This window comes from Chlorocebus sabaeus, chromosome 11, assembly GCF_047675955.1.
Source record: "Chlorocebus sabaeus isolate Y175 chromosome 11, mChlSab1.0.hap1, whole genome shotgun sequence".
In the NCBI taxonomy this organism is placed as follows: Eukaryota; Metazoa; Chordata; class Mammalia; order Primates; family Cercopithecidae; genus Chlorocebus; species Chlorocebus sabaeus.
Genome location: NC_132914.1, coordinates 2,727,310 through 2,750,313, shown reverse-complemented (window position 1 = coordinate 2,750,313; position 23,004 = coordinate 2,727,310). Strand labels below are relative to the sequence as shown.

Sequence of the window (23,004 nt, the reverse complement as noted above, 5' to 3'; positions counted from 1 at the left end):
TTTAAAAAATGCAACTTTTGGAGCCTCTAACACTATTGGTTTAGAATCGCAGATGTCAAAAACTGCCCAACGAACCTATTTGTTGTAAGAAAAACCCTATATATCTACATATCACCTGTGTACATTTCTTCATATCACCCAATTGTCATGAAGATCAAATGAGACAGAAGTAAAGACCCTTCGGAAAGGCCAGCAAAGACACATATCTAGGAAGCTGGCAGCATTCACGTCATTTTAGTGGAGTGGGTGACTCTTAGGGCCTGTGATGTAAAGCCATGCCAGCCACCATGGGCGTCTGTGCAACCATGTTTGTTCATTCTACAGATATTTATCACCTTTATTGTTGGTGCTGAGGACACAGCTGTGAACACAACTAACAAAAACTGTTGGCCTCATGTAGGTTACATTCTCATGAGGTAAGGGGTGATAAGCAAATGAACACGTACATGTATAGAATGGCAGATGGTGAGAGGTGATGTGGGGAAATGGAGCACGGAAGGGTGGATGAATGAGGTGAGGGGACGGCATCAGCGGGGGCTGAAGAGGTGCACAGGCCTTTGTGGAGAGCTGAGTCGAGGGCGTTCAGACAGAAGGAGCAGCGCCGGCCACCACCCCACAGTGGGGTGAGCTTGGAATGTTGGAGGAATAGCAAGGGGGTCACTGTGGAGGGCTGGTAAGGAGGGAGAGGAGGGGAGGGTGAAGGAGGTGAGCTTAGGGAGGAAGAAGGCATGAGATTGCAGGGCCTATGGGACTTTGGCGCTCACTCTGGGCAAGTCACGGAAGCCTTGGAGGGTCCTGAGTAGGGTAGGAACATGATCCGACTTGGCTGTTCAGAGGGCTGTTTGAATGCTGTGTTAGGTCCAGGCCATGACAGGGGTTGAGGCAGAGACTCCCGCAGGAGGCTGTCGCCATCATCCAGGTCAGAGGCGAGGGCGGCCAGCGCTGAGCCGAGTGTGCAGGTGGTAAGAGACAAATTCTTGATATGTTTGGAAGGTAAAGTCTGTAGGATTTTCTGATGGGTTGTATGCAAAGAGTGACAAAAAGAAATAAGTCCAATACGGCCAGAGAAGCTAGAAGGATGAGGCGAGCATTTACCCAGCTGAGAAAAGCTTTGGGAAGACTGGGAGTTCTGCCATGGGTCTTGCTAAATGCAAGATACTTATTAGCTATTCAGACAGAAGAGGAATGGAGTCGGCAGGTAGAGATGCAAGTCTGAGGTTTGGAGAAAGGGTCTGGGCTGGTGACACACAGCTGGTGGTTATTGGAAGATACATAGATTATATTTAACACCAGGAGGCTGGACGTGATAACTAGGGAGTGAGTGTGGACACAGGAGAGGTCTCAGGATCTACCCCTGGAGCGTCCCAATGTTAAGAGGGTGAGAAGATGAGACAGAGGTCAGCAAAGGATTCCAAGAAGAAGAAACAAGCACGTGAAGGGCAGAGCTAAGAAAGAACAGTGTTCTGGGGCAGGGTGCCCTGTAATCCCAGCACTTTGGGAGGCCGAGGCGGGCGGATCACGAGGTCAGGAGATCGAGACCATCCTGGCGAACGATGTTGAAACCCCGTCTCTACTAAAAATACAAAAAAAAATTTGCCGGGCATGGTGGCGGGCGCCTGTAGTCCTAGCTACTAGGGAGGCTGAGGCAGGAGAATGGCGTGAACCTAGGAGGAGGAGCTTGCAGTGAGCCGAGACCGCACCACTGCACTCCAACCTGGGCAACAGAGCGAGACTCCATCTCAAAAAAAAAAAAAAAAAAAAAAAAAAGAACAGTGTCCTAAGGGCCAAGGGTAATAGTGGCTCAAAGACAAGGAGTGATCAGCTGTATCCAAAGCTGTCAACAGATCATGTAACACGGTCCTGGAGCACAGAGCACTGGGTGCAGTAACGGTGATCACTGATGGTCTGGACAGGAGATGTTTTGGTGCAGCAGTGGGAAAGAAAGCCCCATCAGAGTGGATTCAAGAGAGAATGGGAGGACAAGAATCACAGACAACAGGTAGAGGCAACTCTTGAGGAGTTTTGTTGAAATACAGAAGGAGATAACCTATGGTTATGAGAAGTAGAAGAAGGAGGCATTTGTCTAGGTTTGTAGTCGGGGGAGATACTGCTGACATCTTTGTAGATGACACCAACCACACTGGTACAATGCACGGATCCACCATGGTCTGCATGGTTCCCTGTTTCAAAAGCTGCACAGACACTATTCCAGCAAGAAAGGGCAGAAGGTTGCATGAGCTGAGGAAGTCACCATTTTACTGGTGACCCACAGGAAACCAGACACAGTTGTTGCTCCTACGCATAAGCATGGAGCTACCTGCAAGGCACCCACAACAGCAAAACCATCTCAGTGTCATCATCTCTAATGGCGAAAATATTTTCCTGGACTGCACAGCAGGTAACATGATGGCTTTGCATTTGAGGCCTTCATCCTCTTGAGAGAATTCCTAGGAGTGTTACTGCTTCCTGACCACTGCAAGACACATCTACCTTGCTTAAGTACAGATGGAGACAGGGCTCCGTCCTCGGGAAGTTTCCTCTGTAGTGGAACCCAAGTGACCCAATCTAATCTAATTCTTCCTTTTAATGCACTGTAGCATGAGAGGCTCTCAACCATATTCATCTCTAATTAAGCATCTCTGGACTAGAGCAATTACTGTAGCTACTGCTGTTGATAACAATCATTTCCTCGGTCTCTTTGTGGTAGGCTGCTATGTGTTCTCAATCGTTCACCCATGCTTCTCTGAAGGTTCAGCACCCTTCTTGGCCCCGTTATCTCTGAGGGTGGCCATGGGACTTGCTTTGGCCAGTGGAATGTGAACAGCTAAGACAGAAGCCACATTTAAGCATAAGCCTTAAGTTGCTGGTGCGGTTGGCTCTAGGCCCCATTTTGTGAGCATCTGCCCTCAGCCATGACAACTACAAGGCCTACCACCGAGGGTGAGGGCTCCTTTGACCTGGGCTCTGGAATTGAAGGGCACGCACAATGAGGTCAAGCCCAGAGTCCAGCTGAGGGCAGAAGAGCTGCAGCTGACCACCATCCTCAGGTGCCATGAGCCAGGTGTAAAAGTTGCTGGTTGTAAGCCGTGGAGAGTTTGGGATTGTTTATTCCTACAGCAAAAGCTGACTGATACACTCTTTTATTAGACTGTCAAATTTATCTAGTGAAAGAACCATGCTTGTTCTTTATGATATGCCCCAATACCCCTAATAAGAATTGTAGGCCCCTAATAAGTACGTAGATAACAGGCCAAGGGTCACTGTGTCCATTTTGCTCGGTTGGCTGGCATTTGGAATTAACTCCTGGTTCCTATCACTGACACACTGGCAGTACCATTATCAGCTCCTTAAAGTCATGTTCAAAGTCACTGTCATCTTCCCTTCCTACTTCCTGATTTGGGCTATTGAGTTATGGCTGATTGACAAGGAAAACCCAAATAATTTAGGCTTCAAAAAGAAGTGAGTCCTGGCCATGATATATGCAGTTTCTATTCCTAAGTACACCCAAACAGTCAAGGCTGAGTAGAGAAAGTCGGCTTTAATTGTGCTTGTGTGCTCAGCTCTGTGTGCCTTTTGAGCTTAAGACAGGCCACAAGCTTTGCCCAGGGAGTCCCACTGCAAAGAAAACAAACTCTTGCTTTTGCTTATTCAGTAGGTTCCCTTTGCTTATTTAGAGACTGAAGTAGGTATTGTGTGGGAATCAGAGGCAATAGAAGGCACAGTTCTGGGTTTCAAGGGGCTTATAGTGTAGTTTAAGAGACAGGATATATGTGTAAAACTCCAAGACAATCGGCCGGGCACAGTGGCTCATGCCTGTAATTCCAGCACTTTGGGAGGCTGAGGCAGGCGGATCATGAGGTCAGAAGATCGAAACTATCCTAGCTAACATGGTGAAATCCCGTCTCTACTAAAAATTTAAAAAAATTAAAAAAAAAAAAATTAGCTGAGCATGGTGGCAAGCACCTGTAGTACCAGGTACTCAGCAGGCTGAGGCAGGAGAATCGCTTGAACCTGGGAGGTGGAGGTTACAGTGAGCCGAGATCATGCCACTGCACTCCAGCCTGGGTGACAGAACGTGACTCCGTCTCCAAAAAAAAAAAAAAAATCCAAGACAATCAAGAGATATATACCGCTTAATTCTTTAAAAGAGGCAGTGCAGTGTGGTAGGAAAGAGAGCTGGTCTAGAAATCAGGAGACCTGATTCTAGTTTTGGCTCTATTGCTAGTTAATTAAAGTCACAGGAAGATCTTTTCACCGTTCCGTGCATGAATAACTGGTTAATATAAAGCCCCTCATATTTCCACGGTTTCATGACTCCATGAGATACCAACCAGCAGCACACTGGGAACCAAGTGCTTAGTGCATGGCATGGGTAGGAGAGGCTGTGCATCTGGAGGTCATCTGTCTTCCTGTCCCTCACCCCAGCTCCAAGCTCATCTGGTCCTAGCCTAGTCTGAGAGGTCACTTATGTCTTGAGTCATGGGCCGAATCTACTGGAGTTGAACTGAAAATAAAATTTAAGCAAATGAGTCCAGAATTGTTCTCAGACACCACAAACTGAAGAGGAAAGAGTAGGAGGAGTTCTCCTAAAGTGGACTGAGCCCCCAGGAGCACCTTGGGCTGGGGTTTGCTGGCACCTCCCCAGGGCACCTGAAGCCACTGTGTTCAGTACCTGGGGTGCATCCATAATGGGCCAGGCTTCTGCAGGAGTGGCAGAAGAGGTGTTGTCCATGTGACTGACATCTGAATAGACAATACCTCTCCAAACCCTTCCCCGATTCAGAGAGCTGAATACCCTCCTCTCTGGGTAAAATCACTTCTCACAATGACAGGTGTGGTGTCCCCAGTGGGGCTCCTGAGGCCTGGACTACCCTATTTGACAGGACGGGAGGGCTGGGAGAAAGGTCAAAACAGAACTTTTAGAACATCCACTGATGCTTTCCTGATTGTTCTTTGGAAAAATACAGAAAGTAGAGATAATCTCATTGGCTGAAGTGCTCTGGAGCCTCGGGGATTAGCCACCTGGCTCTTCTGCTGCAAAATGTATTTAAATCCCCATCCCAGGGCCTCCGGGGTGGCTCAGATGGCCATGGGATTACTTCCTTCGTGTAGTATTCATGTGGCTGAGTGACTGCTGTGAACTGTCTCCAGGAGTTTCCAAGAGCTGGGACCATAGTGCGTTTTAAGGTACTTATATCAGAGTTGGGTTCTTCAGCTCAAAGGAACTCATTTTAAAACAAAAACAAAACCCCTCCATTTATATGAAAGCAGGTCCCTTTGCAGACTGTTCTTGGCAATTCAGTAAACGACAGCAGAAAGTGGCAAGGAGATAACACTGTACACAAGAACAGGCTTCACTTACTTGGGACTCCGGACACCAGCCGCAGGGGGCGCAGCACGCGGAAGGCCCTCAGCGCTTTCACATCAAATCCGGCCCCTTTCCCTCCGAGAGCGTTCGCCCCATCTGCTTTGGTTGCTTGTTCTAAAATTGCACTAAAAAGCCTAGAAGAGAGGAAAGAGAGGAGGACTGTCAGGACTGGGGTTTTTTTTTGCCCAGCTGGGCAAAATTGCGCACGGGTCTCCAGCCCAGGAGTGGGCGCTGTGGGCACGCGTGGAGTCTGTGGGTGGTTGTAAGCTGACATCCCCTCAGTGTGGGTGGTGGCCATGCCCAGGGTGCCACCATGGCCCAGGGAGGCCTGAGCGAGCTGAGGGGCAGGCCCTCTGCCATCATAAAGGCATGAGCTGGACAGGCGCTGGACAAAAGTGGGAAGCAGGTGACATCTGTCGTCAGTCCTCATCTCCTTGAGGAGCCCTCCGCCCTCTCCATGATATCCCAGCACCCCTCCCAGGGGTGCCAGCAACCATGTGTTCTATTTCCCCACCTCCTTCCTTCTAGAGACTCCCTCTCTTTGACTTGTTCTTGGCCCATGGAAATCTTTTTGCTGGCCTCCTTTTTGAGGTGGGTGCTGCACAAATGAATGAATGGTTCAGTGGTTAAACAAGAAGGTCTCAAGTGGGGCAAAACCACACATGCATGTAACTGAGATGCAGGGCTTTCGGCCTTGCCACTATAGGTCTGAGCTGGCATATTCACTCCTCCAACAAACAAGAACACCTGCGACATGTCGGGCACTGTTCTAGACACTGGGGCTACAGCAAAATGGACAAAGCCCTTCCCCTCATGGAACTTACATTCTAGCAGGGAGACAGACAACAAACTGAGCAATCAGTAAATAGACACTGCAGCTTAGAGTGATGAGTGCTGAGCAGGAGGGGCAGCGAGGGGCTCTGCAGAGAGAGGGTGAGGGCTGCCTCCCTTCCCACCTGAGAGGTCTGCACAAAGAACTCCCTGCAGGTGACACTTGAGCAGAGGCCTACGGGAAGTGAGGGTGGGACCCACTTCGTTATCTAGAGACTGTTCCAGGCAGAGGAAGCAGGCGAGCCAGGGGCCCAAGGGAGGAGCAGGGTGTGCATTAGAGGAACAACAGCGACCAGTGTGGCTGGAGCAGAGCAGGGAAAGTGGAGAACTGTGGGAGAGGAAGTTGGAGAGGAAATAAGGAACCCCACCAGGTGCTGGTATCCTCTCTGAGACAGAAGCCACTGGGGGACTTTGAGCAGGAGAGTGACATGACCTAACTACAGGTCTAAAAGAATCATTCTGCTGTTGTGGGAGACTCTCCTGTTGGGGGCGAGGCCAGAGACCAGCTGCTGTAGTCACTCAGGTGCGAGACGCTGGTGGCTCAGAACGAGCGGTGGCGTTGGAGGTAGTGAGAAAAAGTTGGATACCAGATTTACGTTAAGATAAAGCTGGTGGGACTGGCCGATGGACTAGATGTGAGGTGTAAGAAAGAGAGGGGAATCAGAGAAGATTCCAACAGTTTGGGCGTGAGCAACAGGAATGATGAGATATGGTTGAATGGACATCATGGGTTCTGCCGAGAACTTCTTGAAGCTTTAGTTGTTGCTTGGACATCAAATGCATGTCTTGAGTTGGTTCTACTGTGTCTGGAGGTCAGTGGGGAGGTCCAAGCTGGAGACAAAAGCGCAGTAGTTGCATAGTTCATATTTAAAGTCAAATCATATGTGACTACCTAGGAGGCCAGCGCAGAAGGTGAGGATGTGAAAGGACCCAACCCTGCAGTGCTCCCACACTGAGGGGTCAAGAGAGGAGAAAGCAATAAGAGAGACTGACTGCAGAGCAGGGACGTGGAGAGAACAGCGCCCCACGAAGCGAGTGGTCAGTGAACAGGCGGTGGTGTCACATGCTGCAGAGACATGACTGGACACTGACCGCTGGGTTTACCAACATCAAGACCATCCAGACCTTGGAGGCATCTGTGTTGGTGGAGCGATGTGGACAAACACCTAGCAGACATAGGTTCAAGAGAGCATGGGGGGAGTGGGAGACCATGAGGATAGATAGCCCTAGCCAACAGAAATACGAGGCAAGCCACAGGTGTGAGCTGCATGTGTAATTTACCTTTGCTAGGAGCCACATTAAAAAAGTAAAAACAGGCAAAATTAACAGTGATCATAGATTTTATTTCACCCAACATAGCCAAAATATTATCATCTCAACATGTAATAAATATAAAAAATTATTCAGGAGACATTTATCATTCCTTGTTTTGTAACTAAGTCTTTGAAATATGCTGTCTATTTTATCCTTATGATTATTATTATCGCAATTCAGATTAGCCACATTTCAAGTGCTGAATGGCCACATGTGGCCACCGTAGAGACAACTCTTTCGAGGACTTTTGCTCTAAATGAGCAGAGAAAAAAAGGGGGTTACTAGAAGTGGGAGTGGAGTCAAGAGGGTTTTGTTTCTGAATGGGAGATAAGACAGCATTTTTCTATGTGATGGGAATCATCTAACAGAGGCAGAAAATGTGATGAGATAGAAGTGAGAGAGAACCGCTGCTGGTAGGACGGAGCTCCTTCATTGGCAAGAAGGGGATGGGTGCACACGAAAGGTACCCACCTGCGCAGGGGCAGGGCTGTGTGCCATGGTTCAGTAAGAAGGCACATTGGCAGCACAGACGCGTAGTTGTGGGAATATATGAAAGTCCCCTTCTGACTGCATCTTTCTCAGGGAACTGGGGAACGAGGCCATCAGCCGAAAATGTGAAAGGGGAAGGAGATGGGAAGTGTGAAGAGAGAGGCAAGGGTGCTGAAAGAATTCTCTCACAAAGCAGAAGGGTGAATGGGGTGGGGATAAAGCAGGAGGGCCCTCAGGTGTCACTAAGGGCTTCCTCGAGGTTGGAGGTCATGAGTGTAAAGTGAGACTCTGCTCAACTTTGCAGATTTCTTGACCCTTTCCAGGTACCAAGCAGATCTCTGCTTGGACTTGATTAGGGTTGGCATTTTTCCAGGTGTGCAAGATAAACAGACAGAAGACTAAGAATGCTGAGCATAAATGCAAACCTTGAGCGAGTGCAGCAGTGGCACATGGCATCTGAGCTGGCTGGAAGGAGGGTGGACATGGTGGTGGGGATGAAGAGTACGGTGGGACGAAGGGATTGTGGGAGTCAGGGTGAGAGAGGGAAGGGACTGGAAAGACAGTGGTGCTGGTTAGACAGTAGGATGTTAGATTTGGGATTATGGGGGAGGTGTTATCAGTGGTGACAGGGATATTGGCTATAACCATGGGAGTGGGCCTACTGAGATAGGCTCCCCAGAAGGCAGATATCCAGGAACCAAGAAGCTACTGCAGGGAAAGTAGAGAAGAAGTGAGTCTTGGAGTGAAGTAGAGTGAGCCAAGAGCCCAAGTCCTAAAGGCACAAGGAGGGGTGACTCAAAGGTCTGCGGAAGGTTGCAGTAAAGAGAAGTAAGGCATAGAGGATCTGATGACACAAATGTCAAAAGGGAGGGGGGGGTGCAGTAGAGCAGAAATCAGGAGCTGGCAGGGCCCCCTTAGACCTGGCAACCTGGTACAGTGGAAGGAGGCTTCTGGGACAGGAAGTGGCCACCTGCTGAGAGACAGCAGAGAAAGCTGTACCCTCACGGGAGAATCTGGAAGTGACCAGAAAGGAAATTGAGAACTGGGCCACCTGTTTTGCAAACAAAGTTTTGCTGGAATTCAGTTACACCCACTCATGGAGATACCGCTCTTGTCCTGCTGCTGGGTAGGGTGGAGTAGCTGGAACAGAGACTTGGCTTGCAAAGATGAAAACCAGCATCTGGCCCTTACAGAAAAGTTGACCGACCCCGAATAGGCGAGAGACTATGGGGATGGGAGGGCACAGTGGGAAGGTTTCCGCCGTGGGGTAGTGAGAAAGGAGGGGTTAGATCAGAGGATGCACAGAGCCACGTGGGAACAGGAGTCTGGGTGATGAGGGATGACTCAAGAATTTTGGGCTTTTCATGGCAACCGAGAAAAATAGGGGGAAGGGCGTGCGGGGCGATTTCTGTCCTTTATACCCAGAGAGGATGCAATGGATTCATTGGCAGCAGAGTGCACTACACGCTGGGTCATGTTTCTTCAGTAGTGGGGTCTGGGATCAAGGAGGGCGCCCAGGTATTAGGAGTGGGTCTCCATATCGGGTCTGAACTATGAGCCAGGGCAACTTTCATTCAGGAGCAATAGGCTTGAGCTCCTAAGTGACTTATGCCCCAGGTAACCGGATCTACAAATGGGAAGCTGCAGCTGGGGGATTAGCCAGATGCATTAGCAGAAGTTCAGGGCCAGGCAGGGCTGAGCCACGAGGGGATCGGCCTAGAAACGCTCCATGGAGGCCCCCAGGCACTGACTGGCTGAGTGACTGGGGTTCTGGCTCCTCTGGTCCAGAGGACGTCCCTTCTATCTGGTCTGTGTATTGGACCTCTGAGTGAGACTCTCAAGAGCAGGCTCTGCAGCCGAATGAAGTTTGAGAACCCTGTTCAGGCTGCATCTGCAGTGTCTCTCAGCCTGGAGACTTGACAGCTTCCTGTGTTAGCTGCTGAGGCCTTGAATCCCAGGCAGAAGTTGCCAGGATGGGGGAGTGGGCTTCTTTCTCTACAAGGGAGATGTTCTTTCCGCTGAAGCCCAGATCACTGAGACTGGAGGAAACGAAGACCCGTCTGCAAATTTGTCAAACAACACCCCAATGCAAACCCGATTTTGTTCCCAGTATTTCCTGCAAGAAAGCAATATGTTTATCGGAGTGAAAGATGTTCACAAAATAGGATTCAGTGAAGGGAGTGGAGATTAGACAACTTGCCCTTAACTCCCGCCTCAAGTTGAGACTCTTTATTACGTATCCGCTTTTAATTTTGAAAGGGTAGAAAATTCAAACATGGATGTAGGAGTGGCTGGTGTATTTCTTCTCAATGAGACATTCCAAAGGCAAAACCACGGCTTAGGGCCCACTGGTCCCTAAGGGTTGGGCTCTGACGTGGACGCCTGGCTGAAGGATCGCTCTGGGAGGTGTGTTTGGCAAATCTGTAGCCAGGCAGTGGAGATGTTAGAAGAAAAGGATCGTGAGGCTGTAGAATGATTGTGAGGCCCAGATAATGGGAAAGGCAGGGCCACCGCCCTGCTAGGGAGGCAGGGCAACAAAGCCTCACTGGCCGGCATGGAACCTCCTAAGCAGGAGATCCACGGAGGACTCCATGGTCCCTGGGTAGGGGGAGGTGAATCTGAGGCCACCACAGTCCCTCCGTGTTTATTCAGCAGTCCCACCACTGGGGAGGCCTCTGCTTTAGGAAGGAAAGAAATGCCCTGTGTCATGTGCCACCAGAATAGCAATGCAGAGACGACGCTCTCAGCCTGGCACTCAGGCAGTAGGCAGGCAGGTCCACCTTTCTCCAAGGCAAGTCAGGCCCCCCCCCCCCAGCTGTGTGGGAGGCCAGGAGAAACCCTTCCCTACAGCTACAGAGGAGGCGCCAAGGATAGCAGATATTTTCCAAGAGACCCAGGGAAGCAAAGGGCTACCCAATATTACTACTTAATGTTGCAAAGGAAGCAGAAAAAGGAGGCGAGCTGAAGAGAGGTGGTAAGCTGCACCCTCCAGCGATGGCGGATCGTTACAAGGATAGGTTGATTCAGACAGGATGAAGAGCCCTTAGGAGAAGAGAGACTAGGTTCCAAATACGTCCCAGTGCAAGTGCAGCCACAAGCTGGGCCACTGCTGGTGTCATAACCTCTGGGGCTTAGAAACAGGAGCACATGGCTGGGTGCGGTGGCTCAAGCCTGTAATCCCAGCACTTTCGGAGACCAAGACGGGTGGATCACGAGGTCAGGAGATCGAGACCATCCTGGCTAACACAGTGAAACCCCGTCTCTACTAAAAAATACAAAAACTAGCCAGGCGAGGTGGCGGGCGCCTGTAGTCCCAGCTACTCGGGAGGCTGAGGCAGGAAAATGGCGAGAACTCGGGAGGCGGAGCTTGCAGTGAGCTGAGATCTGGCCACTGCACTCCAGCCTGGGCGACAGAGCGAGACTCTGTCTCAAAAAGAAAAGAAAAAAAAAGAAACAGGAGCACACAACTGGATGCCTCCCTCTCTTCATCAGCCTCATGGCCTAGACCCCAGGGAGATGTGACTGGAATCTGGGCTGACCCCACAGAAAAGCCGGACCCCCTATGGTTGTGGGGAGGAGTCTAAGGGATGAAGCTGGGTCCAGACAGGCTGCAGGTGAGGCATGAAGCGTAGTCCAGAGATGCACCACTGTACTGCCTGTCAACCCAGGCAGGACCCCTCCCTCCCAGGGCTCCTGTTTGGTGCCTACTCACCCTGCATTTCTTGTCTCTGCTTCCCCGACTCATGATTTAATTAAGACCACATATGGGGCAAAGCACATATAATCAACTCCAACTCACTCCAAAATTCCAAAATTTTGCCTAAACAAAACTCGTCCCTGCAAGTCACCCTCATCCCTCCACTGGTCCCAGAAGCAGCTGCTCTCATTCCCAAGGCTCTTTTCTATGCATGTGCAAAAGGCTCCCAGGAGACTGAGGCCTTGAGAAAGATGTCGAATTCTGAAAAGGATTTAGGGGCATTTGGAACAACCCACCTTAAGGACTTCTGCTATGGTTTACTGAGTTATTCAAGGCACGCGTTTTAGCCGCTCTTTGTTTATTCTGGCATGAGCAGAAGCCGCAAAATCTCTCCTATAGCTGCATGCACACCCCGAGTGCTGTGAGCCAGAGCTAGACCTGGCTAACGACACTAATAACCTTAGTGCCCCTCGTATCACCCAAATATTCCTGAGGTTCATACGGCCAAAGTGCATCATTCATTGGCCAGGCAAAATAACGCAACAAAGAAAAAAAAGAAAAAACCCTAACGTGGTTCCAAGTAACCTCGTGAGCCATCCAGATGGCCAGAGACGAGGAAATAACTTGCAAATGATCTCGACGTCCTCCTGCGTTATTTCCTGCTGTAAAGACTAGGCACTCTCACAAGATGGTGAATGGCGGGTGCTCTGGAGACATCCACAATGGCTGTGTCTCCTCCGGGATGGCACAAAAGGATCCTCCAAAAATAGGCCTCTGGGACAAAGAGCTCCTGACATTCTGGCCTTGACTCTGCAGACTGCCAGGACTTCAAGGGAGGGAGAGTCCAAGGTGATGGCCACTTGAGCACTCACTGGGCTCAGAGTAACAAGGGACTAGCCCAAAGGAGCCGGCTTCTTCTCAAGGTAAAATCTGCTGCAATGGGCTCCCTCCTATTACAAGACAGATGTGTTGATGGAACTTCATCACCTGCGTTTTAATAACCTACACTTCACCAGTGTATGTAGGCCTGTTAGGTACAAATAGTTTATGGAGAATCTTTTTGTGGGGTTACCAACTTATTTATAAGGAGATCACTTCCACATTTTATTTCAGATTCTTTGCATTGCTGTTTTGAAAGCCTAGACGGACTCTTATGCTACCGTGGAGCAGGGTGTCTGGGGGGAAGCTGCATTTGATTGGGGTTTGGTTACCTGTCATCTTCGCCTTTCATAGTTCCCTGTTTCCTTCTCATCCACCTGTCTTGAGTAGTCTGGTTCCCTGGGGCCACAGAACCAGGCCCCCTGTAGCGTGAGAATGGGGATGTGGCCTCTGTACGAGTCCAGAGCACAGGCACAGTCCATGTGCGCCCCACCCTCACCCCACACCTGCAGACTGCATGCTCACGGACGAGCTGTTCCAAATGTGCTCAGTGATACAGCAGGGAAACTGGCAGAGGAACTGCGGGACCAGATGTGGTCTGAGATGACATGAAGTCCTTAAGCAAGAGGATATCCTTAGCGGCACCGAGCAGTGTGGGTTCCATTAGGAGCACTCAGGTCCAACCGTGTGTGTGCATGCCTGAGTGGGAGTGGCAGTGGGAGTGGTAGAGAGGGGTGTGTGTGTGCACTCCTGTGCGGGAGTGGAAGAGAGGGGTGTGTGTGCATGCACCTGTGTGGGTGTGGTAGAGAGGGTGTGTGTGTACACCTGTGTGGGAGTGGTAGAGAGGGGTGTGTGTGTGCGCACCTGCGTGGGTGTGGTAGAGAGGGGTGTGTGTGCACGCCTGCGTGGGAGTGGTAGAGAGGGGTGTGGGAGTGGTAGAGAGGGGTGTGTGTGCGCACACCTGCGTGGGTGTGGTAGAGAGGGGTGTGTGTGCACGCCTGCGTGGGAGTGGTAGAGAGGGGTGTGTGTGTGCGCACCTGCGTGGGTGTGGTAGAGAGGGGTGTGGGTGTGGTAGAGAGGGGTGTGTGTGTGCACGTCTGTGTGGGAGTGGTAGAGAGGGGTGTGTGTGCGCGCACCTGCGTGGGTGTGGTAGAGAGGGGTGTGTGCGCGCACCTGCGTGGGTGTGGTAGAGAGGGGTGTGTGTGCGCGCACCTGCGTGGGTGTGGTAGGGAGGGGTGTGTGTGTGTGCATGCCTGTGTGGGAGTGGTAGAGAGAGGTGTTCTTGGGAACATCCTGTCCCTCTGGGGAAGTGTGAATTCAAAGTGATTTTCATGGATCCTTTCTTTTGCCTGAAGGCCAGCACAGTTAGGACCAAATTGAAAAGAGATACTACAGAAGGAAGAAGAGGGATGTACTGGTGAGATAGCCAAATGGCAAGCGATCCCCAGAGAAACTCCAGCCAGCCTGCACACTGGGGTGGAGCCACAGACGTTCATGCCACCGTTTGCAGCAGGGAGACCTGACCCCTCCTTTTCCTGGGTAAAACCTTGGATTCGGTCTGCGAGGCGGGAAACCCATGGGCAGGAAGCGCACACTCTCACTTTGCCAAGAATCTCTCTTTCCCTTTCTGTTCCTTTAGCAAAATAAATCTCATTTTTCTCACTCTCTAAATCATCTACGAGCCTAAATTTTTGCGGCCGTATGACAAGGACTCTGTCTCCAGCTAACCTAAGGAAAAGTCCCGCAACACTGGTAAGAGAAAGGGAAAGAGGCAGGCAGTGATACTTACCCCACAACCACAATGATAAAATCGAGCAGATTCCAGCCGTTGCGGAGGTAGGCATTGGGGTGAAAGAGGAGTCCATAGGCGATGACTTTTAAAAATGCTTCCACCGTAAAAATTATGAGAAAGAGATATTCCACTCGTTCCTAGGAAACAAAAACAGAAAAGAGAGAAAGATAAGTCATTAGTTTGGGGATTTGGAAAGTTTGGAACCAGCAGATCTCACAAGTAGATTGAAGACAATGCTGGCCCCACTGTAGTGGGACCAAGTGGGGACAGCCAGGCCAAATTAGCAACTCCACAGCTCTACCATGACAGCACCAAGCTACTGGGGATTACGGGATTTTCTTTTTCTTTTTTTTTCGTCAAAGTTCCCCCATTAAAACGTAAATATTAGACTAGTGGAAAAATTTCCTATTTTTTGAAACATTTTATTGAGTTAATCAGTTGACATTTCATTGTGCCCTCCCAGAAGAGAAGTCACAATGTCTCCATCTAAAGGGAAACAATGTCAGGGCAAAAAGAGAAGGGGATAAAGCAGAGCTCCTGGAAAATCGTGCTACAATTCTGCAGGCACAAGCCCTGAAGACAGCAGACTTGGTCTTGGGGAGGGTACTAGCTGAGTTCCTCCAAATGACGGAGCGAAAATGCAGCCACAAAGAAATGGAGACGGTGAAGATCTCTTAAGAGCAGCCCGGACAGAGGCCACCTGCTCACGTACACTGATCCAGAAATGTGAAATCTCTTTCTTAAGAAGATAAAACCTTCTGTCCAAAGACATCAAACATTTCAGCAGAGAAAATCAGCGTTTTGAGGATGGAGGCAGGCACTGGGTGGGGGTGGAGAATGGAAGGAGCCCCTCTCTTCCCTCGAGGGACAGAAGACAGTCTTCTTCCTCCCCTGACACCTTGAAGAAGGGCTTTGCATTTAAGGATGCAGCTCCCACCCCTGGGAGCCCAGAGCGAACAGGACAAACTTGTTGGCTCAATTAGAGCGAGCCGACTCTGTGCTGATTCATGCTCTTCCCTCACCACTAATTGCTTTCTCCCACACCCCCATCCCAAGTGCAGAACCTTAATGGCCCCCACCAGGCAAAGGCTGCCTGGATGCCTTCATGCTCCACTGCTCGCCTCTGCAGAAGCCTCAGCCATCCTTGACTGGAGCCATGAAACACCCATCCATATTGCATTTGGGCACAGGCCCTCCAGAGTGGGGCGGGTCTGTCCGCAGCCCCAAGTGGGCACTTGGCTCAGAACCCCTGGACCCATTTTCCCCTCCTCTGCCAGTCAGAGGGAGCTCTGGTGTGCGCATGTGGAAGCAGTGGTGAGGGGGTGCTCCAGGCTCGCCCACATTCTGAAGGAGGAGTGTTACCCACAAAGGCCCACTTCCTCCTGCCTGGCCAGCTGGGCAGGGTCCTCCAAGGCAGGGCCATCAGGAGCTGGATGGAAAGCTCTGTAGGGAGCCTTCGGGTACCTGGGCTCCCATTCACTCCATCACAGTCCCCTGGGCATGTAGGGAGTGCCAGCTTCACTGTGAAGCAGTTTGAGGATGCAAATTAAAAACTGTAGAATTCTGGGCCCTGTCCAGATCTACTGAAACAGATCTCCTGGCTGTGAAGCCTGGAAATGTGCACTGTAGACAATTTCCAGGTGTTTCTGAGGTACCCGGAAGAACCACCAGCTCACATGCTGATGAAAGCCCAGATCACGCAGAGGCAGTGGGAAGAGAGTGCGGGGGTCAGACTTAATCAGCATCTCAGAGGCAGATTCGTCCTTCCCTTCCTGCCCATTTTTGTGCCATAAAATGCATTTAGGGAGGCGGCTCCCTTGGGGTTGTGACCCAGGAACAAATCACAGTGTGTGGGAAGCTCCAATCTTCTAAAGTCAGGTGGTGTTGGGTTAAAATGTACATCAGGGCCATGTTGAAGGAGAAAACATGAGACAACCCAGCACAGGGGAACCTGAGGATGTCTGTGGGAATAGGAATAGAGGAGCTGTCACACAGCCACTCAGCCCATCTCCTCATCCCCAAACCGTGATGGTTCAGAGCTTTCATGTCTGCCACTAGATGACAGGGTCACTTCTTTCCGTATTCCCAGAAAGTTGAAGCTGAGATGAGAAAGAAGGAAAAGGAAAGGGAAACAAACAGAAGTTGGGTATCCATTAGATGTCAGGTGCTTTCATATGTGCTAGTTGTTTTCACTCTTTTATTCCATCCATCCACCCACCCACCCATTCATCCATCCATTCATCCATCTTTCCACGCACTCACCCATCCATTCATCCATTCACCCACCCACCCACTCACTACTCATCCATTCATCCATCTGTTCATCCACCTGTCCATCCACCCATCAATCCATCCATCCACCCACTCACCCTTCCATTCATCTTTCCATCCACTCACCCACCATTCATCCATCCACCTACCCACCAACTCACCACCTATCCAGCCAGCCACCCACCCATTCATCCATCCATCCATTCACCCACCTATGCACCGACCCACTCATCCATTCATTCACCCATTCACCCACCTGTGCGTTCATTCATCCATCCATCCATCCATCCATCCATCCATCCATCCATCCACCCACCCACTGATGCACCCATCCATCTGTCAGTCCACCCATCCACCCACCCACCCATTCTTCTATCCATCCAACCACCCACTCATCCATCCACCCACCCACACATACATACATATATACACCCACCTACCATCCATACACCCATCTATACATCCGCCCACCCATCCACCCACCCACCCATTCTTCTATCCATCCAACCACCCACTCATCCATCCACCCACCCACACATACATACATATATACACCCACCTACCATCCATACACCCATCTATACATCCACCCACCCATCCATCCATCCACCCACCCACCCACTGAAGCACCCATCCATCAGTCCACCCATCCACCCACCCACCCACCCATTCTTCTATCCATCCAACCGCCCACTCATCCAACCACCCACTCATCCATCCACCCACTCACCCACACGTACATACATATATACACCCACCTACCATCCATACACCCATCTGTCCATCCATCCATCCATCCATCCAACCATCCATCCGTCCATCCATCCACCTACCTATACATTTATCCATCCATCTATCCATCTACCCATTCATCCATTCACCCACTCACTCATTCATCTATCCTATCATCCATCTACTCATCCACTCACCCACCATCCACCCATCTGTCCCCTCAGTCATTCATGATCGGTGTGGCACAACTAGTTGCATTGTCAAAAAGTGACCCTGTATCTCCCTCTGGGTTGTCTAGATAATGAGCCCTCCAGAAGAGGTAGCACTCAAGCACAGAGTCCCTCCTCCCCCTGTCAGAGAGGGCAGCAATATCCTGAAGGCTCTGAGGGCCCTATGTGCTGGGAAACTGGCATTCCCAGACAACTCCTGTAAACAGCTGGCACCCCTAGTCCAGACCACCTGGCACTAAGCAGTCTGCTTATTCCCTCATTGACAGGCTGCTTTCTCTTACTTAATTGCCCTATAAAAAGAGAGAGCTATGTTTGGGGGATGTGGTGAGGGTCCTCCACTGGGGTACAGGCTTACTGCAGGACCAGCAGCATCCTGGACCTGGCATATCTCTTTTTGAGATGGAAGGGTTGGGGGATGTGACTTCTCTTGTTGACCTTGGGCCTTGGCAAATTTTCCCAATGAAGCCTATTCCTTGATCCATGCCATGTAACATTTGTCCTGCATCCTGGCATAGAACATGGGGAGACCCAGATGGACCTGCTGGAGATCTGAGAAAAAAAGTCTCAGAAACAAACCTCGAGGATGTACTAGTACAATGCAGGGCAAATGGACAGACGATTCCAATACAATTAGTACATGGCATTCGGGAGGCAAGCACAGCTGGCTATGGATGGACTTCCCAAAGTAAGAACCTTCAAGCTGAATCTCTAAGGATGAAGAGTTGTCCAGGTGAAGAAGCTTAGGGGCTGGGGGCATGGGGTAGGGAATGTGGAAGGAGTCAGGCATTGCAGGTGGAGAGTGAACTAAGAAGATGGGAAGTATGGACAGCTCTGCGATGCAAACATTTGATTTGGCTGGGATGAGGGTGTTGAAGTAGCAGGGCTGGAGGGCACAGCAGGAGCAAGATGACCAGGAACTTTGTGGCTATGCCTGGATGCTTGGATTCCATTCTGAGGAGAATGGGAATGACCTGGGGAGATATGCCCTGCAATCTGGCACTGGCTGGAGAATGAGTGATGGGGTTAAGGGTAGGGGGGAGCGACCCATGCAGAGATCACGGAGGCTGGAGCCACGGTAGAGGCAGTGGGATTGGTGAGACGTAGGTGGATCTGAGAGGAGAAAGCATGTGCTTTGTTTTCTGGTTGCACGTAGGGGTTGAGGGAAGAGGCAGTGCAGAGATGTGCAATGCCCCCTCCCTGAGGTTTCTAATTTGGGTGACTGTGTGGATGGTGATGCCTCTCACTGCAGCAGGGGACTTCAAGAAGAGGAAGAGGGGTTTTGGGGGAAGGTAGAGACATCAGTTATGAACGTGCTGAATTGGAGATACTGGCGATCAGACCTACAGAGGTGGGGCCCAGAGCAGAGTTCATCTTGCAGGGGAGGGCTGAAAGAGGAGAGTGTGCAGACTAAAGAGAAAAGGGCAGAGGCTGGGCTCCAAATCAGTATGGAACAGCCACTACAAATGCCAATCAGGATGTGCATCCCATCAGAAACCTCATCCCCAAGAAATCTCCTTCACATTATGCGAATTTATCTCCAGCAGAAGTTACAGGACCTCTCTTAAAATCATGAAGTCTGGGAGAGAAAGAAAGTTAAAGGTTATCTAATTAAACTCCTCACCTGAAAAACTAGGCTACTAACAAGATATTGAAGCCCGGGAGAAACACGCAGAGGACAAGAAACCAGACTTTCTGACCTTCAAGCCAAAGGTCTGTTCATCCCGTCTCACCTGCCGGGGTACTGGAGAAACAGAGTTCACTGGTCCCACTTATCCCCAGAGACATGGCTGGTTTCATGATCCTCATGGCTGATTGTTTAAGGGTCTGAGATAGAACTGAAAAGGCCCAGGGAGCCAGTAAGAAGGGGTCTGAACAAGAACCCAGAGAAGGACAGCTGCCTATTGTTGAAAAGTCTGGGACACGGTCACCGTGAGGCATGTGTGTGCACTGCGTGTGTGCGTGTGCTGACTAAATGCTGCAACAAGCAGTGTTATTCAGTCTGACCTTAGAGGCATGACTGCCCTTCTAGAATTACTTAAAAAAAAAAAAACAACCAAAACCATAAACAAGCAAAACAGCTTGGTTAATTCCTTCAAAACATATGTTGTGCTGTCATAGAAACATCTAAGGGCGAGTATGAATGGAGTGAAGAAAATAAAAAGTTGGTCAAAGACTGTTCTCATGGATGCCCCAAGCGCCTCTGGTTCCAGGAATACGCAATTCTGTGGCCCTCCTCATGCCTGAACTCTGAAGCCAGAGGCCTGTGTGCCCTCCTGAATCCTGGGTGGTCACAGAGCTCATTGAGAAGGCAATATTCAGCATGCAAACTGGCCCTTTTGGTGATCTTGGGAACTGGGAAACTTTGGAAGCCAAGTGGGACAGATGAAGACTCCCATTCCTACCGTTCAGTGTTAAGGTTGGATAGTGTAGAGGAGGTGTGAACAACTGCAGAAGAGAAAATGAATCCAAGACCAACAGCATGGAAGCACCCAGACATTCAAAGCTGCAAATGGGCTGTACCCAAGACCTTGGGAGCCCACCCCTCACACCAGTGTGCCCCGGATGTGGGACATGGAGTCAAAGCAGATCATTCTGGCTCTTTAATGACTGCCTACTGGGTTTTGAACTTGCCTGGGGACTGTGACCCCTTTCTTTTGATTAATTTCTCCCTTTTGGAACAGGAAAATTGACCCAATGCCTATATTTCCATTGTATTTTCTAAGTAACTAACTTGCTTTTGATTTTACAGGCCTATAGGTGGAAGGGATTTGCCTTCCATCTTGCTCCTGCCGGGCCCTCCAGCCCTGCTACTTCAGATGAGTCTTTGGACTTTCGAGTTAATGCTGAATGACTTAAGACTTTGGGGGGACCACTGAGAAGGGATGATTGCATTTTGCAACATGAGGACATGCGATTTGGGAAAGGGCAAGAGCAGAATATCGTTTGAACACAACCAAACCCAGATCTCATGTTCAACTGTAATCCCTAGGGTTGGAGGTGTTTGGGTGATGGGGATGGGTCCCTCATGAATGGCTTAGCCCATCCCCTTGGTGATAAGTGAGCTCTCTGCATTCCTGTAAGATCTGAGCATTTAAAAATGTGTAGCAGCTCCCTGCTCCATTCTCTCTCTTGCTCTGTTCTCACCATGTGATGTGCCTGCTCCCCCTTTGCCTTCTGCCATGATTGGAAGCTTCCTGAAGCCTCCCCAGAAGCAGATGGCACTATGCTTCCTGTATAGCCCACAGAATCATATGCCAATTAAACCTCTTTTCTTATACATTACCCAGTCTCAGGTAGTTCTTTATAGCAGTGCAACAATGGCCCAACACAAGCTGGAAGGGATTCCCCGGCACTCCTGGAGGACCCTGCTCCTCTGACAGTGAGTGGATCCCTGCCAGCCTTGAGGCAGGCTGATGGCCTTGCCCACAGATAGCTCCTGTCTTCTTCCTTTCTATCACTTTCTCTTCAATTCCATTTTTCCTTTATTGTTTCCTATTTCCATCTTCTTTTCCCTTTCTTCCTTCTCTTCCTAGATCTCCTACTGGCAACTGGGGGTCCAGGGCCACACTCATGTCTGAAATATTTAGAAGAGGTCAGTGGAGAGAGAGCCCCAGTTCCAGGAATCATGACGGCTTCTAAACACTTGTAGAGCTAATTAGACACTGATGTGTACTGGCTATCCTAGTTTTCCGTTTATCTTCTCATGTATATATTACCACTCTTTTCAACTACATTATAAGCTTTTGAGAACAAAGGCTCAAGAATGAGAATAATAATGAGTCTTTACTGATGAGAAGTCTTTGAATGATGGTAATAATTTCGATTCTGGCGCCAACTGGCTGCACGTCCTTGGACAAGTGACTCTACTTCTCTGGGTCTATGTTCTCATGTGCAAAAGGACTTAAGAAAATTACAGTGCTGCAAAGAGCTCTAGGCCCCCACAGAGGGCTTGGGAACAGGTACAGGCAAGGGGAAAGCTAAGCAAGGAGGCTTCGACTCCCCATCCCCTCTTGAACTAGAGCAACACCATAAACCCACATGCTGAGTGTCCAAGGGTTCTAACACAGTTGAAGAGGGTCCAGGGAGCCAATATGACAGAGTGTGGACAGAGAATACACACAAAAAGCAGCAGCTATCTATTACTGACCTGGTCTGGAAGACTTTTATTGGCTTTATGTGCCGAGTTCTGCATAAGATTTGAGAAGAGGGATCAGTGTGTTTTTCATTTTTCTTGGTACTTTGAATACCACTTCCAAAGTGGTAGATAACTTCCAAAGTCCCTCCAAGATGCTATGGCGAGGGAGACCGCCAGGCCCTGGTCTGTGCATTTTTGCCCACGGCACAGTGAGATTTTAGGACATGGGACGGAATAAAGAGCTCCTCTTCTTCACTTCCTCTCCTCGTTGTTTGGAGGATCACCATGAATACAAATAGACTTTATAATAAAACACCCTTCATTAATGAGATTATTCATATTTGTACTTTAGAGGAACACAGACTCCTTGTGAGCAGAAGCCATGCCAGGGTAGATCTCTTGGGACCAGGGCAGTCTGGAGAGACCGAAGTGTCTATTCCCATGTGCACCGTAGAGCTAGGGGATGCCCGCCCACATGTGCTGAACACTGTGTGGCCACATCCACTAGGCGACAGACCCAGGAGTGAGAACTCATACCAAGACAGCCTGTGTGTGCCCACCTCGATTTATGTAAATGTACTTATGGAAGCCAGCAAGAATTCTCCACCAAACAGAATTGATGAGAAGCCCAGTTATGCAATTCCATCTCAGTACAAGGTGCAAAAGACAATCAACACAATAATAATACTTCAAGCAGCACGTTGTATCTCAGGTTGTTTCAGAACTTGAATACTAATCAGCCTGACCTCTCCATGCAGTTCCTGCCTATTCTCTATCTGAGAGACGAAGGAAGCACAACCCCTTAGCTCTCGCTACCTCATTCTTCTCCCATGTATTCATCCGGCACGCCACAAATACTTCCCGAGAGCTGCAGCACTTTTCACCACCTGCCGCGTTGCCCTCTCAGGACATCAGTGAGTTGGAGAATGTAAGAGGCCAGGAGAAAAACCAGGACACCCATCCCAGACTCCCTGGGATTCGGAGGTGAGGGAGAAAAACCAGGACATCCATCCCAAACTCCTTGGGCTACGGAGGTGAGGGAGAAAAACCAGGACACCCATCCCAAACTCCTTGGGATATGGAGGTGAGGGAGAAAAACCAGGACACCCATCCCAGACTCCTTGGGACATGGAGGTGAGGGAGAAAAACCAGGACACCCATCCCAGACTCCTTGGGATTCGGAGGTGAGGGAGAAAAACCAGGACACCCATCCCAAACTCCTTGGGATATGGAGGTGAGGGAGAAAAACCAGGACACCCATCCCAG

General features: G+C 49.9%; 1 protein-coding gene across 29 annotated transcripts in view; it reads right to left on the bottom strand.

Annotated features, from left to right (window-relative positions):
• Positions 1-23,004, bottom strand: part of CACNA1C (calcium voltage-gated channel subunit alpha1 C) — a 650,562-nt gene that overhangs the window by 237,520 nt on the left and 390,038 nt on the right. For all 29 annotated transcript variants that reach the window (XM_073020354.1, XM_073020379.1, XM_073020353.1 and 26 more), the window contains exons 4-5: positions 14,368-14,507; positions 5,363-5,502 (exon numbers count right to left, since the gene is read on the bottom strand). In XM_073020354.1, coding sequence (XP_072876455.1) covers positions 5,363-5,502; positions 14,368-14,507 — 280 coding nt within the window. The remainder of the gene's footprint in view (positions 1-5,362; positions 5,503-14,367; positions 14,508-23,004) is intronic.